Source organism: Salvelinus fontinalis, chromosome 25 (genome assembly GCF_029448725.1).
Source record: "Salvelinus fontinalis isolate EN_2023a chromosome 25, ASM2944872v1, whole genome shotgun sequence".
Lineage (NCBI taxonomy): Eukaryota > Metazoa > Chordata > Actinopteri > Salmoniformes > Salmonidae > Salvelinus > Salvelinus fontinalis.
Genome location: NC_074689.1, coordinates 6286503 through 6305300, shown reverse-complemented (window position 1 = coordinate 6305300; position 18798 = coordinate 6286503). Strand labels below are relative to the sequence as shown.

The 18798-nt window shown below is 44.6% G+C and overlaps 1 protein-coding gene across 3 annotated transcripts in view; it reads left to right on the top strand.

Annotated features, from left to right (window-relative positions):
- Positions 1–9477, top strand: part of LOC129822808 (phenylalanine--tRNA ligase, mitochondrial-like) — a 134604-nt gene extending 125127 nt beyond the window's left edge. For all 3 annotated transcript variants that reach the window (XM_055881232.1, XM_055881233.1, XM_055881231.1), the window contains one exon: positions 7585–9477. In XM_055881232.1, coding sequence (XP_055737207.1) covers positions 7585–7723 — 139 coding nt within the window. In that variant the 3' untranslated portion in view covers positions 7724–9477. The remainder of the gene's footprint in view (positions 1–7584) is intronic.
- The last annotated feature ends 9321 nt before the right edge of the window (positions 9478–18798 follow it).

The window sequence follows — 18798 nt, the reverse complement described above, 5'->3', positions numbered from 1 at the left end:
GTTGCTTGGTGTCAAGCTAGGAGAGAATAGTGTTGAATGCTGAACTGTGGTCAATGAACAGCATTCTCATATAGGTGTTACCCGGCTACACGAGGGGGTTAAAGGGGGCTTATCCCCCTAAATTCAAACTTTTGCTCCCTCAGTTTTAGTTTTATGTCCCTATATAAAATTTGATGAAGTTTAACTGATTGACAGGGTGACACAGCAAAGCGGAGATACTGATTTATTTTGCGCCAACCTGTCATGTAAATTTTGGCGGTGTTTAGGGGGCTATGGAAAGCCACTGGGCAGGCAGGAATGACTCCTTTTGGGTTTCATAAAAAGCAGGAAAAAACACACACAACAACCTACAACACAGAAGCAAGACTCGAGGCTACAGGGTTGCTGAAAACAGTGACGGACCCCGGCTTTAAGTTTACAGCCACCATCTAAAGTCTTTGAAAGCCAAGTTAATAAACAGATCACTGACCATTTCGAATCCCACCGTACCTTCTCTGCTGTGCAATCCGGTTTCCGAGCTGGTCACGGGTGCACCTCAGCCACGTTCAAAGTACTAAACGATATCATAACCGTCATTGATAAAAGACAGTACTGTGCAGCCGTCTTCATCGACCTGGCCAAGGCTTTCGACTCTGTCACTGTATTCTTATCGGCAGACTCAATAGCCTTGGTTTCTCAAATGACTGCCTCGCCTGGTTCACAAACTACTTCGCAGACAGAGTTCAGTGTGTCAAATCGGAGGGCCTGTTGTCTGGACCTCTGGCAGTCTCTATGGGGGTACCACAGGGTTCAATTCTCGGGCCGACTCTTTTCTCTGTATATATATCAACGATGTTGCTCTTGGTGCGGGTGATTCCCTGATCCACCTCTACGCAGACGACACCATTCTGTATACATCTGGCCCTTCTTTGGACACTGTGTTAACGAACCTCCAAACGAGCTTCAATGCCATACAACACTCCTTCTGTGGCCTCCAACTGCTCTTAAACGCTAGCAAAACCAAATGCATGCTTTTCAACCGTCCGCTGCCCACACCCGCCTGCCCGACTAGCATCACTACTCTGGATGGTTCTGACCTAGAATACGTGGACAACTACAAATACCTAGGTGTCTGGCTAGACTGTAAACTCTCCTTCCAGACTCATATCAAACATCTCCAATCCAAAATCAAATCTAGAATCAGCTTTCTATTTCGCAACAAAGCCTCCTTCACTCACGCCTCCAAACTTGCCCAAGTAAAACTGACTATCCTACCGATCCTCGACTTCGGCGATGTCATCTACAAAATAGCTTCTAAAACTCTACTCAGCAAATTGGATGCAGTCTTTCACAGTACCATCCGTTTTCTTACCAAAGCGCCTTATACCACCCACCACTGCGACTTGTATGCTCTAGTCGGCTGGCCCTCGCTACATATTCGTCACCAGACCCACTGGCTCCAGGTCATCTATAAGGCTATGCTAAGTAAAGCTCCGCCTTATCTCAGCTCACTGGTCACGATAACAACACCCACCCGTAGCACGCGCTCCAGCAGGTATATCTCACTGGTCATCCCCAAAGCCAACATCTCCTTTGGCCGCCTTTCCTTCCAGTTCTCTGCTGCCAGTGACTGGAACGAATTGCAAAAATCGCTGAAGCTGGAGACTTACATTTCCTTCACTAACTTTAAACATCAGCTATCTGCTATACATAGTCCATCTGTAAATAGCCTACCTGTAACGATTCTCGTTGGTGGAAGGAGAGGAGGACCAAAATGAAGCGTGGTAAGTGTTCGTCATATTTTAATTTCAAACTGAACACTACACAAAATAACAACGCTAAGAAAAACGAAACAGTTCTGTAAGGTGAACAGACACTAGACAGAAAATAAACACCCACAACCCATAGTGGGAAAACAGGCTACCTAAATATGATTCTCAATCAGAGACAACGATCGACAGCTGCCTCTGATTGAGAACCATATCAGGCCAGACATAGAAATACAACAACATAGAAAACAGAACATAGACTACCCACCCAAACTCACGCCCTGACCAACCTAACACAAAGACATAAAAAGAAACTAAGGTCAGAACGTGACACTACCCAATCTACCCACCTCATCCCCATATTGTTTTTAATTACTTTGCTGTTCTTTTGCACACCAGTATCACTACTTACACACCATCATCTGCTCATCGATCACTCCAGTGTTAATCTGCTAAATTGTAATTAATTTGCTATTATGGCCTATTTTTTGCCTTACCTCCTCATGCCATTTGCACACACTGTATATAGACTTTTTTCTATTGTGTTGTTGACTGTACCCTTGTTTATTCCATGTGTAACTCTGTGTTGTTTCTGTCGCACTGCTTTGCTTTATCTTGGCCAGGTCGCAGTTGTAAATGAGAACTTGTTCTCAACTAGCTTACCTGGTTAAATAAAGGTGAAATAATATATATATATATTTTTTTAAATGCACAGAATCCTCAATCTTCTCGATCCTCCAAACAAATTACTCCAGGCAAAAGCAACAGATCTTTACACTGGAGTCAAAGTGGTGCTTTGGAGTGTGTCAAGAAGCTGAGGTGCGACAGCGAGTTTGAAGTCATTGAGGCTTTAGTATGCTCGGTGCTGTCCATGGTGCTGATGGAGCGCAGTGAGATTTTGTGCCGTTGGTCCTGTAAATTCTTGGTCAAAAGTATTTTTTTTTTTTTACTTTTGTGTGGTTATTATGGTATAACCTGATATAAGCAGAATTCAATACAATTCCAATGAAAGAACCCAAATAATGTTTCATCATAGAAATAGATAGGCTACCAAGAAAACCATAATAGAATATAACCTCTTTTTTGGGGCTTTCTGTAAATGGAACTGTACATATTGGAAACGTGTTTATGGTAGGCTGACATTGCTTAATTGATTACGTGGGTCGAATTTGATTCACAGAAGTGTATTGTGCCATATCACAACACGTTGCTGTACTCTAGAGCGAGCAGCATTATTTTCCATGTTTGAAGCGGGCATGGCTGCATCTCACTGTAGCAGGCTGTAGGCTATGTTTTGGTTATTTGGATGTCCATTCACCTTATGTTTACTGTGTTTCTTTACTGTTAATGTAGCTAGCCTAAATATAGATTGTGTCATGCCTGATCTTGGAGTCTCGGTATTTGAACTTTGTTTATATTGGTATAGTGTGATTATATAAGCAGAATTCAATATAATTCCAATGCAAGAACCCCCAAAAATGTAGTATCTTAGAAATTTAGTATCTTTATCCTGGTACCGGATCTGGGTTGGAGCTGTGCGTGCGTGCGGTCGGTCGGGCGGGCGGGTGGTCGGTAGGTTGGTCTGTCTGTCGTGTTGGAGAGCATAAAGACAAAGTGAGAGAGAAAAGGTGGTATATGATTGTCCCCGGCTAAGCAGTCTCTCTAGCTGACTGGGACCAATTAGAGTGGACTTCCTGCTTCCTGTGTGTTTGGCACTGGGCTACTCTCCTCCTCTCGGCTTCTCTTCCCTCAGCCAGCCACTGACTCCTCTCCCAGCTCCTCCAAACATCCCCCTAAGCATCGCTGATCTAATTGCTCTGTCACTCGTGACTGTAGATGCACAACAAGTTCTAGCCCTTTACCCAATAGGTTGTAATGACGTCATGAATACAACCACATCACAACCAGTTTGTGAAGCAGTCTGCTGGATACCCTCTTCACACACTGTAAATAGGTCTAGTCACTCCTGAAAAGTGTGGCCTGGAGAGTTACACAACATGTAATCAACAAAATCACAACGTGCGTCAGGAGAACTGTATTTGTTTGACCACACATTTTATTGAACAATTTGTTTTGACATTGTCTGCTGTCTGATCGAGTTTCCCGCCACGACAAAGCTCGCTTTGCTTCATAACTCTTTCTGAACATACTGTACATTCCCGATTACAGCACCCCAATCTTTGTTAGATAGTTCTCTCACATCTGCCCTGCCGGCCTTGGAGGCCCCAATCCTCTATGCTCCTGGACATCTCTGTTTTTCTCCCTTTGGAAGAAGCTCGTGTAAATAACCGACAGCCGACTGGCTGACTGTAAACCAAATTCTGCAGGGCAATAAACTGGAGACTTCTACAATAAATAGTGATTGTATTGTGTGTTTGGATCACTGTTCACCTTCTGCACACTGAATTATTGAACAACTGCGCGTTCTGTGGAAATGTCAGATACTCTTTTTGCTGAGACAGACGGGGCAGGAGTGGGGAGAGAGAAACAAGGGAAGCTATGCATGAACCAACCGCTGTGGATAGAGACAATGGAGACAACAAATGCCATTTCTAACGGGGTGTCATGGCCAATCATTGATTAATTTTGATGGGCTCGGACGTTGAATAATTAATTTCTCCATTAACAAGTCGGAATCGCCTCAGGAAATGTCCCCTCCCCTCCTGTACATTTGATAGTTATGGTCTGCACTCTATCATTAATACACAGTTCTGGTTTGGAGCAAATTCCATTAGCTCATCATTTGCATGTCTACAGTATGTATTGTCATACATTGACATGTCAAGTCATTGATAGAGGGAGAAGAACATTGTGCAAGCTCAGTGCTGGAGGGGGAAAAAACATTTTTCTCATTAGCTGGTTTTGGCTGTGGTGGGAGGGTGGAGTTAAGTTTAGGTTAAGAGTTAGGGAAAATAGGATTTTGATTGGTCCCCAAAAAGTATAGAAAGACATAGCGGCGTGGGAGCGCCATGCAATGTCCCATTTGCAATCAGTGGTGGCATAAATTTGCCAGGGCTGGTATTTACGAAGCTGCCCACAGTAGCTCTCTAGCTGAGAGTGTGATTTTATCTCCTTCTCTTTTTTTCTCTTTAACGAGGATGTCGGTCCGATAAACCAATTATCTCTTTCCGCGCCGTGCGCTCTAAATTATATTTTCTCATCTGTCAGTCACCTCCCGACAAGGTTACCCAGAGATCACACTCTCTCCGGCTGCAGCTATTCTTAGCGTGGCAGCCCGCGAGGAGGAGTTTTCTGCGAAACAAGGTTGCCCTTTCAGAGAGTAGAGGAGGGAAGAAACCGACACCTATGGCACAACCCCCGCCATCGTATAGAACACTGTAAAGCTGTAGAAATGTAATCTATTCTCCTGTCTGCCGGAGCTGGAGAGAAATGAAAGGTGAGAGCGAAGCTCCCGTTTATGGCTCTAAAGGGTTTCCTGATTAAACGTGGCGAAACTCGGCAGCCGTCTGTACTGTTTAAAAAAAAAAAAAAATGCACCCCCATAGTGTGATGTGTATAAAGTGAAGTATACAGAAATTAGGACCGGTGAGGAATGTGCTTGAAATTAGGATTTTTATCAGAAAACAGTTGACACTTTCTGATGTCAGTCGCCACAGCCTGCCTCGGTGTTTGCGTGACTAAAACCACTGCGTGATTTTGTCACCACTTCTCTGTTTGAATTATTATCTCTGCAACAGACACCAGATGTGTCCCCCTGACAGTGGGAGTCTGCTGGTATGAAGCCGACTTTGATTTTATCAGGGATCCCATGGGGTTTGGGCTATGGAATCCCAAGGCTCCGTCTTTCAGACGTCTTCTCTCAGACATTTTGTCTTAGCTAGGTGCTTTGTGGCACATTACAAATCTCAGCCGTTGGTTTCAATGAGCCCCGCAATATGGAAATGACAAAAGGGCCATGCTTAGCTTTCAAACTACTTTATGTGGCGGATACTACCGTTGTTCATGTTCATCCTTCGTTGTACTTTGAAGATCCTCATTACTGTCCCCTAGAGAGACAGGGACTATGTGTGTGTGTGTGCACGTGCGTTTGTGTGTGTGCATGCATAATCCATTATCTTGACTACTGTAGGCTCTAACATCTCACCTAATGTCTTTATATATCCCATAGGAATGGAGGAATGTGACAGATTTTGTAGACAACATGAATATTGTCTGATCTAATTGGGATTGTCCATGTGGATCTCACTGGTGAGGTCAAACATAGCTCTTGTGTTTTGTGTTCATTAGTCTCCAAAAAAAGAAATGTCCTCTCACTGTCAACTGTGTTTATTTTCAGCAAACTTAGCATGTGTAAATATTTGAATGAACATAATAAGATTCAACAACTGAGACATAAACTGAACACGTTCCACAGACATGTGACTTACAGAAATTGATTAATGTGTCCCTGAACAAAGGGGGGGGGGGTCAAAATCAAAAGTAACAGTCAGTATCTGGTGTGACCACCAGCTACATTAAGTACTGCAGTGCATCTCCTCCTCATGGACTGCACCAGAGTTGCCAGTTCTTGCTGTGAGATGTTACCCCACTCTTCCACCAAGGCACATACAATTTCCCAGACATTTCTGGGGGGAATGGCCCTAGCCCTCACCCTCTGATCCAACAGGTCCCAGACGTGCTCAATGGGATTGAGATCCGGGCTCTTTGCTGGCCATGGCAGAACACTGACATTCCTGTCTTGCAGGAAATCACGCACAGAATGAGCAGTATTGCTGGTGGCATTGTCATGCTGGAAGGGTCATGTCAGGATGAGCCTGCTGGAAGGGTACCACATGAGGGAGGAGGATGTCTTCCCTATAATGCCCAGCGTTGAGATTGCCTGCAATGACAACAAGCTCAGTCCTGGGATGCTGTGACACACCACCCCAGACCATGACGGACCCTCCACCTCCAAATCGATCCCGCTCCAGAGTACAGGCCTCGGTGTAACGCTCATTCCTTCGATGATAAACGCGAATCTGACCATCACCCCTGGTGAGACAAAACCACGACTTGTCAGTAAAGAGCACTTTTTGCCAGTCCTGTCTGGTCCAGCGACAGTTGGTTTGTGCTCATAGGCCGGTTGTTGCCGGTGAAGTATGGGGAGGACCTGCCTACAACAGGCCTACAAGCCCTCAGTCCAGCCTCTCTACAGCTTATTGCGGACAGTCTGAGCACTGATGGAGGGATTGTGCGTTCCTGGTGTAACTCGGGCAGTTATTATTGCCATCCTGTACCTGTCCCGCAGGTGTAATGTTCGGATGTATCGATTCTGTGCAGGTGTTGTTACACGTGGTCTGCCACTGCGAGGATGATCAGCTGTCTGTCCTGTCTCCCGGTAGCGCTGTCTTAGGCGTCTCACAGTACGGACATTGCAATGTATTGCCCTGGCCACATCTGCAGTCCTCATGCCTCCTTGCAGCATGCCTAAGGCATGTTCACACAGATGAGCAGGGACCCTGGGCACCTTTCTTTTGGTGTTTTTTAGAGTCAGTAGAAAGGCCTCTTTAGTGTCCCACATTTTCATAACTGTGACCTTAATTACCTACTGTTAGTGAGCTGTAAGCTGTTAGTGGCTTAACGCCCGTTCCACAGGTGCTTGTTCATTAAATGTTTATGGTTCATTGAACAAGCATGGGAAACAGTGTTTAACCCTTTACAATGAAGATCTGTGAAGTTATTTGGATTTTTACAAATTGTCTTTGAAAGACAGGGTCCTGAAAAAGGGACTTTTATTTTTTTGCTGATTTTTTTTATTTTTATATCCATTGTGACCTACACCCTCTCTTGATTCCTCTCGGTCCTCCTAACCCCTGTCTCTCTTCTCTCCCCACAGGACGCAGAAGCACAGCCACTGTTACCGCATCACCTACCGCCACATGGAGAGGACCCTGACCCAGGAGGAGGTGCGTGTCCTCCACGCCGCCATCGAGCACACCGCCGAGCAGGAACTGGGCGTGAAGGGGCGGTACTGAGACCCCCTCCGCCGCACCCTCCCCTGGGTTGTGCTCAGAAACAGGAAAAATCGGTTTAAAACCCGGCAAAATGGAAAAGTACTACCCGAACTCAAAATGTCCCTTTTTCAATAGCTTTGTCACTGTGTGCCCTTCTGAACATAACCATGACTTACACGTTTCAAGCGGACGGACTTCGGCTGACTCTGTTCTCGGCTCTCATAGAGACACGAGGGGAATCCTACGGACCATTCCTGGGGTTCCTCCTCTTGGTAGTACAACAATAATGAAAGTGTTTGTAGTACCTGCAGACGTAGGATCTTCATTTGATTTCCCTTTTGTTGTTGAGAGTTTTGTAGTGTATTCAAAGTTTTAAAACTATTCTAAAGTTTATAATTTCCACTTTGAAATATCAGAGTTGATTTGCCCCAACGAAAAATGTATCAACCCCTACAAAAAAGGTCCAGAAATTATAATCACCATAATAATTCATATTTCCTGTTGCTGCAGGACTATTTACCTGATTCAAGTAGTCAAGGGCTTGGTCATTAGTTGTCAAGTTGAATCAGGCGTGCTAGCTCTGGATTAGTTTAAATACATGGAACGGATGGCTGTCCCTGAGGAGAGGTTTGGTACGAGACTACAGGTAACGACTAGACCTCCTCGAAAGTGTGCTTCAATGTGACTATTAGATAGTGGTCCTGTGTGGCAGAGTTTGTAAGAGCACCACTCTAGCAATGCCAAGGTAGTGTGTTCAATTCCTGCATTGATCACATAATAAAAATGGATGCTCGCATTGTACTGTACATTTCTTTGAATAAAAGCGTCTGCTATGTGAAATTATAGTCACTGATTCTTCTGAACAAAGGGACACATCCACTCTAGGCTCTACTCCACCTCGGTACCAAGCAACTCTTATCATTAGAGCCTCCAGTAACCTTTCATGTGAAGTGGCTGACGCTCTTAAGTGACACAATCCACAGCGTCGCGTCACCAGAGGGGGAATGTGTTTGATTTAATATGGACGTCACCTAAAGCCTTTCATGCCATTGGCTTCTTACCAGCCTGGCGAGAGAGACCGACGAACGAACACAATACAGTCCTGTTGATGATTCAATCGACATTTGTATTTGTAATATTTCCATAAAAGATGTGTTATTAAGAGTGAGGAGGGGATGTGTTGGTACACTACCTGACAAGCATTGTAATAGAAGCCGCTATTGTCTCAGTGCTGGGTGAAAGTACAAAGAGTGTCCTTTATGTCCGTTCGCTTAACATGTGATTTCAAATCAACTGTGACGTTTGGTTAAAGTCCTGGCGATCGTTCTTTCTGAGCAGAGCACACACAATATTTGAGGAGCTGCGGTAATGATTTTATACCGCAGATTGAGCACCAATGTTTTTGGAACAACCTCTGCCCTCATCAGTCTTGTTAACAGAGTGATTATGCATTTGCACTAGGTCTATTACGCCCGCTATTCTATTTACGACTGGAAGAACCTGTGTGAATACCAGATGAGACTGTGTTCCATATTTATTTGATGTGCTGTAAGCCTCTTCATTAAGAAGTCATTAGAAACATTAACACTTCATCCCCTGCCTCCAGAATCATCAGGATGCTATTGCTGTTCCACTGCTACCGTTGGGTATACAGAGCACTAGATTGACAAACTGACCCAACAGAATAGAGCTGTCAAAGAAAGGGCCCATTCTTTATGACAATGTTTGTTTCTTTTTTTAAATAAATTGGCTGGAGAGGAACAGAGAAAATTCAATTGCGACGTGATGAGTGTCTCCCTCCATTTAGTATGATACTGGATGTTATGTTACGTTTCGTATGGTATGTATTCATTTGTGGAAGTCCATCATCCATTTTGTATGATATGTTACGAATTTCATGTTGGTGCGACTAACTTTAGCTAGGTGGCTAACATTAGCTCAGCTAGGGGTTAAGTTTGGGGGTTAAGGTTAGGAGTTAGGGTAAGGGTCAGCTAACATGCTAAGTAGTTGCAAAGTTGCTAATTAGCTAAAATGCAATGTTTCATTCCAAAACGCTATATATCTATTTTAAGGTTATATTTTGTTTAAAGAAATTATGAAAGAGATTGGTGTGTTTTTCACTATCTAATCATTGCATGGGGTTGTTCAATGACAGATATGTATTTGTTTAAAATCTGTCACTTGATGGTTTCATTTTCATTTCCTAAATGTTTTATATCCGCCTCACTCTCATAGAAATAAGCAGTACTGCCAGGTTTTACACAGTCAAATATAACATATAACAAATAACTCAATTTTTTATGAAGTTGTTAAATTATTCAATACAGTAATATGTGATCTGTATGTAAAACATGTACATTTGACATTTCAGTCATTTAGCAGATGCTCTTATCCAAAGCAACTTACAGTAAGTGCATTCATCTTAAGATAGCTAGGTGAGACAATCACACTATATATACAAAAGTATATGGACACCCCTTCAAATGAGTGGATTCAGCTATTTCAGCCAAACCTGTTGTGTATAAAATTGAGCACACAGCCATGCAATCTCCATAGACAAACATTGGCAGTAGAAGGGCCTTACTGAAGAGCTCAGTGACTTTCAACGTGGCACCGTCATAGGACATTTCTTAACATTTCTGCCCTGGTAGTGCTGCCCCGGTCAACTGTAAGGGCTGTTATTGTGAAGTGGAAACGTCTAGGAGGAACAATGGCTCAGCTACGAAGTGGTAGGCCACACAAGTAAACAGAATGGGACTGCCGAGTGCTGAAGCGCGTACAAATGGTCTGTCCTCGGTTGCAACACTCACCACCGAGTTCCAAACTGCCTTTGGAAGCAACGTCACCACAAGAACTGTTCGTCGGGAGCTTCATGAAATGGGTTTCCATGGCCGAGCAGCCACACACAAGCTTAAGATCACCATGCACAATGCCAAGCATCGGCTGGAGTGGTGTAAAGCTGGCCGCCGTTGGACTCGAGCAGCAGAAATGCGTTCTCTGGTGTGATGAATAACGTTTCACCATCTGACAGTCCGGACTAATATGGGTTTCGGCGGATGCCAAGGAGAACGCTACCTGCCCGAATGCATAGTAAAGTTTGGTGGAGGAGGAATAATGGTCTGTGCCCATCACAGTAAAATCTACAGGATTCAAACACTCCGTTCCAGCTAAACAGTGGATATACACAGAGTTTAGAAAACATTAAGAACAGTTTCCTAATATTGAATTGCTTTTCTGATAACAGTAAAATTTTAGACACACATGAAGGTGCCCATAAGCAAAAAGATCTGATGAAAAACACGTGAAAAATGAGTGGATAGAGCATTTTGGAAATAGTCTTCAATTGCTAATTCCCTCTGAGCGTGGTGGTGGTGCAGGCCCAGACCCAGACAAACTCCACTGACAAGGGTCCAGATCAATTGGGGAAAATTAGCTTGGGGGGATGGGGGAAACAGTAAACAACTATCTATCGTTTTCTTTAGGGAAAAGACTGAGATGTAATGTGGTGCGTAACTGCCTCTGGGCAAAGGCAGAAATCAGTAGTTTATGATGACATGATTTCATGGGGGAGCTTATCGATGTACATTTAATTGCCACTCTGATTTCTTTCGGGAAGTCATCTGAAGAATGTCCTGCATGAATTCCAAAATAAAAAGTGGACTGTGTCATTCCATGAAGGGGCAATCTATGATTGGTACATTTTCTTTTACTTTTAAATGAATGATATATACCTGTTGATGCTTGAAGAATGTAAATTATAAATGCCTCATGAACTTAGTTCAGCTGTCATACCCCATCAGAACCCAAAATATAGGCTTGTTTTACTCAAAACATGGTTAAAACTATCATTTTGATCTCATGGATGGGCAGTCCTAGCATTCATACCTCTGTCTATAAATATGAGTGGTTCTGCAGTCCAATCCCTCAACTGTTTATCAAAACAGTGACGGGGTACTCACTTTGTTGTTGTTGAACTGCACATTACCCCTTTAACCTCTTTCTGACACACATCCCTTACAGATATTACACTATACCACAGGAGGTTTGGATTTGGGTTACGTTGATCTTCCTACTGCACCGAAAAGTCTATAGCATTCCTTTACACAATCATTACCTATAATACATGTCTGCACTTAACAAAAGTTCCATCTGCAATTTAGTTATCCGTTAATCTGACTATTCTCTCCACATTGATTTAATTTACTTATTTCAGCAATTTGAGGGTTTTCTGTATAGTTCTCAAATGTTGGAGGGGCATATTATTCTGATTTAATGTTACTCCTGAATCACTATGATAAATATTATATTTCTATTATATGTATTTTTAACAAAGCTGAGATTTCCTTTACATAAATCTGAAGTGTAGAAATACAAGTGAAGTCAGCTATTGACACATGGTGGTGTAGCAAGAAGATCGGAATGCTGAGAACCGCGAGGTTGTGAGTTCAAATCCCAGGTGAGGACATTCTGAATAATACTTACTGTATAAATAAACCCACACAATGTAATAATGTATGTCAAATATGTCAGTTGAAAACACTGTGTGAATCCTAACGACTAATTTTTGTTTGCAGGGCATCACCTGTGAAATCTCATGTGAAAAATATTCACATGTGAAGTGTTCCAAAAACAAATGATTTCACAAGTGCTTGCCATTCCGTGTTTGTAGATTCGGCTTCAACAAAGCGTGTGGTATTTATCTCCAACGTAAAAGGGTTTTATGTTTCCAGCACACTGAGACACCCAGAGCTGTTCACTTAGCTAAGTGAGGAGCAGCAGGCTGCTCTCCTGTCTTTTCCTAAATGTGTAAATGGTGCAAAGACATCTCAAAACTGTGCTGTGAAACCCAAAAGTTCGAGAGGTATAAGTGAAAGAGTCAATGGCACATTTCGATGGTGTTTCAATGAAGTCAAACTTTTTGAAGACATTTAAAATAATAGCCTATTGCAGGGTGGAGCAACTCCGGTCCTCGGGGGCCTGAGTTGTGATTAGTGTCACATTTTTGCCCTAGCCCCATCTATTTCACCTGACCCAAATAATCAACCGTAATAATGGTCTTGTCTTCAGCAGAATACAATTAGTATAATCAGGTGTTTTGTCTAGCATTGGGGCAAAGTTTTGACACCTATAAGTATCCTGAAGACATACCCATTACAATCCACATGACTCGGAATTATATGCGCAAGATACTCAAAAGCTATAATTATGCTCCAGAAGACAGTATTTATTTATTTATTTCACCTTTATTTAACCAGGTAGGCTAGTTGAGAACAAGTTCTCATTTGCAACTGCAACCTGGCCAAAATAAAGCACAGCAGTTTGACATATACATCAACACAGAGTTGGATGGAATAAACAAAACACAGTCAATAATACCTGTAGGAAAAAAAAATTTGAAGTATATATACAGTGAGTGCAAATGAGGTAAGATAAGGGAGTTAAGGCAATAAATAGGCCGTGGTGGCGAAGTAATTACAATGTAGCAATTAAACACTGGAATGGTAGATGTGCAGAAGATGAATGTGCAAGTAGAGATACTGGAGTGCAAAGGAGCAAGATAAATAAATACAGTATGGGGATGAGGTAGTTGGATGGGCTGTTTACAGATGGGCTATGTACAGGTGCAGTGATCTGTGAGCTGCTCTGATAGCTGGTGCTTAATTTTCATCACCCTCCCGGATCCGGGATCCTCCTCATCAAAAAAGCTGACTAGCATAGCCTAGCCTAACAGGACAGGGATATCATATAATATAATTTTCATGAAATCACAAGTCCAATACAGCAAATTAAAGATAAACATCTTGTGAATCCAGCCATCATCTCCGATTTTTAAAATGGTCCAGAATGAATCGTTGTTTGGTTTTAGAATGTCCATTCCTTCTGTCGAATTCGCGCCACAATGCTAGCCAAGGTTGATAACATTCCCATCCTCTCTTGGTGCAAAGAACGGAAAACTCCAAAAGTCCCAATAAACGTTGAATAAACTGATAAAACTCGGTTGAAAAAAACTACTTTATGATGTTATTATCATATGTATCAAATAAAATCAGAGCCGGAGATATTCGGCGTGTATACCGAACGCTTTTCAGAAGACAATGTCGAGGTCCCTCGCGCGCCGTCGAAGACAAAGAAAATACCGGACCTGTCACTCCAAAAGCTCTTGTTCGGCCTCAGATCAAGTTAGACACCCCATTCCACCTTCCACTGCCTGTTGACATCTAGTGGAAGGCGTATGAGGGCATACAGATCGATAAATAAAAGCCAGTTGAATAGGCAGGCTGTAACGGCTTTCCTCCTCCTCTTCATCCGAAGAGGAGGAGCAGGGATTCGACCAAAACGCAGCGTTGTAACTTGACATGAATTTATTTAAACAAGACGAAAAAATGAACTACACTTGAATAATTAACAAAACAAATAAACGATGTAGACAGACCTGGACACGAACTTACATATAACGTGAAGAACGCAATAACAGGAAAACTGACTACATAAAACGAACAAACAAACAAAACCGAAAACAGTCCCGTGTGGCGTAACATACACTGACACAGACACAGAAGACAACCACCCACAAACAAACAGTGTGAAAACACCTACCTTAATATGACTCTCAATCAGAGGAAATGAAAACCACCTGCCTCTAATTGAGAGCCATATCAGGTCACCCTTATACAAACATAGAAACACATAACATAGACTACCCACCCAAACTCACGCCCTGACCGTCAAACACATACAAAATAACAGAAAACCGGTCAGGAACGTGACATAACCCCCCCCTCAAGGTGCGTACTCCGAACGCACCACCAAAAGTCTAGGGGAGGGTCTGGGTGGGCATCTGACCACGGTGGTGGCTCAGGCTCTGGGCGAGGTCCCCACCCCACCATAGTCAATCCCAGCTTACGTCTCCCCCTTAGAATGACCACCCTCACTTTACACCCACTTAATTTAAACGGTAAGATAAGGTGCAGCACCGGGATAAGGTAGCTCAAGACAGAGAGGTAGGTCAAGATAGAGAGGTAGCTCAGGATAGAGGGGCAACTCCGGACTGAAGGGCAGCTCCGGACAGAGAGACAGCTCTGGACTGAGGGGCAGTTCTGGATTACTGGCAGCTCCAGGCTGGCTGACGGCTCTGGACGCTCATGGCTGGCTGACGGCTCTGGACGCTCATGGCTGGCTGACGGCTCTGGACGCTCATGGCTGGCTGACGGCTCTGGACGCTCATGGCTGGCTGACGGCTCTGGACGCTCATGGCTGGCTGACGGCTCTGGACGCTCATGGCTCTCTGGCGGCTCTGGCAGATCCTGTCTGGTTGGCGGCTCTGGCAGATCCTGTCTGGTTGGCGGCTCTGGCAGATCCTGTCTGGTTGGCGGCTATGGCAGATCCTGACTGACTACCGGCTCTGACTGCTCGGGACAGACGGGCGGCTCTAATGGCTTGGGACAGACGGATGGCTCAGACGGCACTAGGCAGACGGATGGCTCAGACGGCGCTGGGGAGACGGATGGCTCAGATGGCGCTGGGGAGATGGATGGCTCAGATGGCGCTAGGGAGACGGATGGCGCTGAGGAGATGGATGGCTCAGATGGTGCTGGGGAGACGGATGGCTCTGGCCGGATGAGGCGCACTGTAGGCCTGGTGCGTGGTGCCGGAACTGGAGGCACCGGGCTAAAGACACGCACCTTCAGGCTAGTGCGGGGAGCAGGGACAGGGCACACTGACCTCTCGAAGCGCACTATAGGCCTGGTGCGTGGTACCGGCACTGGTGGTACCGGGCTAAGGGCACGCACCTCAGGGCGAGTGCGGGGAGAAGGAACAGTGCGTACAGGGCTCTGGAGACGCACAGGTGGCTTAGTGCTGGCTGGAGACTGGCTGGAGACACGCACCATAGGGAGAGTGCGTGGAGGAGGAACAGGGCTCTGAAAACGCACTGGAAGCCTGGTGCGTGGTGTAGGCGCTGGTGGTACTGGGCTGGGGCGGGGAGGTGGCGCCGGAAATACTGGACCGTGTAGGCGTACTGGCTCCCTTGAGCATTGAGCCTGCCGAACCTTACCTGGTTGAATACTCCCCGTAGCCCGACCAGTGCGGGGAGGTGGAATAACCCGCACCGGGCTATGTAGGCGAACCGGGGACACCATGCGTAAGGCTGGTGCCATGTAAGCCGGCCCGAGGAGACTTACTGGTGGCCAGATATGTAGAGCCGGCTTCATGGCACTTGGCTCAATGCTCAATCTAGCCCTACCAGTGCGGGGAGGTGGAATAACCCGCACCGGGCTATGCACACGTACAGGAGACACCGTGCGCTCTACTGCCACATTTATTTTGCCTCCTAAGGTTGAAGAGGCTCTGTTGCGTGGTCCATTTCAGTTTGTCAGTGATGTGTACGCCAAGGAACTTGAAACTTTCCCCCTTCTCCACTGCGGTCCCGTTTATGTAGATAAGTCCACGATCATCTCCTTTGTTTGTTTGACATTGGGTGAGATTTTCTTTTCCAGGAACCACACTCCCAGATCCCTCACCTCCTCCCTGTAGGCTGTCTCGTCATCGTTGATAATCAAGCCTACTACTGTTGTGTCGTATGCAAACTTGATGATTGAGTTGGAGGCGTGCTTGGCCAGGCAGTCATGGGTGAACAGTGAGTACAGGAGGGGGCTAAAAACGCACCCTTGTGTGTGCCCCGGTTTTGAGGATCAGCGGAGTAGAGGTGAAGTTTCCTACCTTCAGCACCAGGACCCAGTTGCACAGGGCAGGGTTCAGACCCAAGGCCTTGAGCTTAATGTTGAGCTTGGAGGGTACTATTGTGTTGAATGCTGAGCTATAGTCAATGAACAGCATTGTTACATAGGTATTCCTCTTGTCCAGATGGGATAGGGCTGTGTGCAGAGCGATGGCGATTGTATCGTCTGTGGATCTATTGGGACGGTAAGCAAATTGAAGTGGGTCTATCGTGGCAGGTAAGGTAGAGGTGATATGATCCATTGCTAGCCTCTCAAAGCACTTCATGATGACGGAAGTGAGTGCTACGGGGCAATAGTCATTTAGTTCAGTTACCTTTGCCTTCTTGGGTACAGGAACAATGGTGGCCATCTTGAAGCATGTGGGGACAGCAGACTAGGATAGGGAGAGATTGAATATGCCCGTAAACACACCAGCCTGCTGGTCTGCTCATGCTCTGAGGACACGGCTAGGGATGTCGTCTGGGCCGACAGCCTTGCGAGGGTTAACACGTTTAAATGTTTTACTCACGTCGGCCACGGATAAGGAAAGCCCACGGTCCTTGGTAGCCTTGCGGCGTTAATAACTACACTGTTTATATTCTGTCATATTCCCTGTCACCTTGCCATGATTAAATGTCGTGGTTCGCACTTTCAGTTTTGCGCGTATGCTACCATCTATCCACAGTTTCTGATTAGGGTAGGTTTTCATTCTCGCTGTGGGTACTACATCTCCTAGTTTCAGCAGCCTATTGCTCAAATTTGCTTTGTTAAAATCCCCAGTTACAATAAATGCAGCCTCAGGATATGTGGTTTCCAGTTTGCATAAAGTCCAGTGAAGTTCTTTGAGGGCCGTCGTGGTATCGGTTTGAGGTGGGATGTAAATGGCCGTGGCAATGACGGAGGAGAATTCTCTTGGGAGATAATATGATCGGCATTTGACTGTGAGGTATTCTAGGTTGAGTGAACAGAAGCACTTGAGTTCCTGTATGTTCCTAGAATTAAACCATGAGTCGTTAATCATGAAACACACCCCTCCGCCATTCTGCTTCCCGGAGAGATATTTATTTCTGTCTGTGCGATGTACTGAGAATCTTGCTGGCTTTACTGACTCTGACAGAGTATCCCGAGAGAGCCATGTTTCCATGACACAAAGTAGGTCACTGGCCCCAATGTCTCTCTGGAAATAAATCCTTGCTCTAAGCTCATCAACTTTTTTATCCAAAGACTGAACATTAGCGAGTAATATTCTCGGAAGCGGTGGGTGGTATGCGCGCCTCCTAAGTTGAACCAGCAGGCCGCCTCGAGCACCTCTCCTCTGCCGGCGATGTTTTGGGTCGCCCTCTGGAATAAGTCCAATTGCTCTGGGGATGGTGACCATAGGATCTGCTCCAGGGAAGTAGTATTCCTGGTCGTAATGCTGGTAGTTCTGGTGAGTTACCACCGCTCTAACATCCAATAGTTCTTCCTGACTGTATGTAATGACACAAAACATTTCCTGAGCCAATAATGTAAAAAATAGTACATACAAAAACAAAATCCTACAAAGTTTCCTAAGAGCAAGACACGACGCTGAAAGTCGCAACAATTGCCTAATAATTGCATAGTAATTAAATTATAAGTACCAAAAAGTAGACAAACAAAGAGGTGTAATGGGTTCACACTAAAAAGGTGTGTTGCATAAAGCTTCATTATTCAATGTTTTACATTTTTAACTGCATCGGGGATAGTGTATTGAATTTGCTGGTTTTACGCACCAGCCAAGCTTTTGGAAGAACGCGTCGGTTCTCTTTAGATTAAGTACCAGAAAGTATCCATTGTTCCCACATAGTTTCTTAGTTACGTGTAAACATCAGGTACAGTACAATACAGTAACAGCTTAAACTGGGATTTCAAATAATTGTACTGGTATGTTTAATGACTCGTGAATTCTGTCAAGTACTCCATGAACATTTAACCCTGAAATTTCTGCACCTCATCTATTCAACCCAAGGCAATGTTTCCTCTTCCAGTCTCACCCAATCAGGGCCCTCGAAATGAATGGCATTTCCCTTGTCGGGTAAGTTGACATTGATAACCGTAAAGCAGAATTAAACTGTTGGAAGCAGTTTGTTGGAGTGACAGTTGCAACAATCAGTGTGTGCAGTTTTAGTAATTTGTGAGTCATTAATCTCGTTTAGCCAATCCTCTCCCATTTAGATGAAGGCTTGTGTTGTTCACATGTGACTCGTTTCAGGAAACTAGGCATATGTCGTGGGTCATTATTTCACAGGAGCGCCATTTCAACATAAACTTTTTTTTGAAGCAAAATGTGTTTTTGGTTAGAAATGCCTTCTGGAATATTGTGAACTTTCATGTTTCTTAATAACAAATGTGTATGCC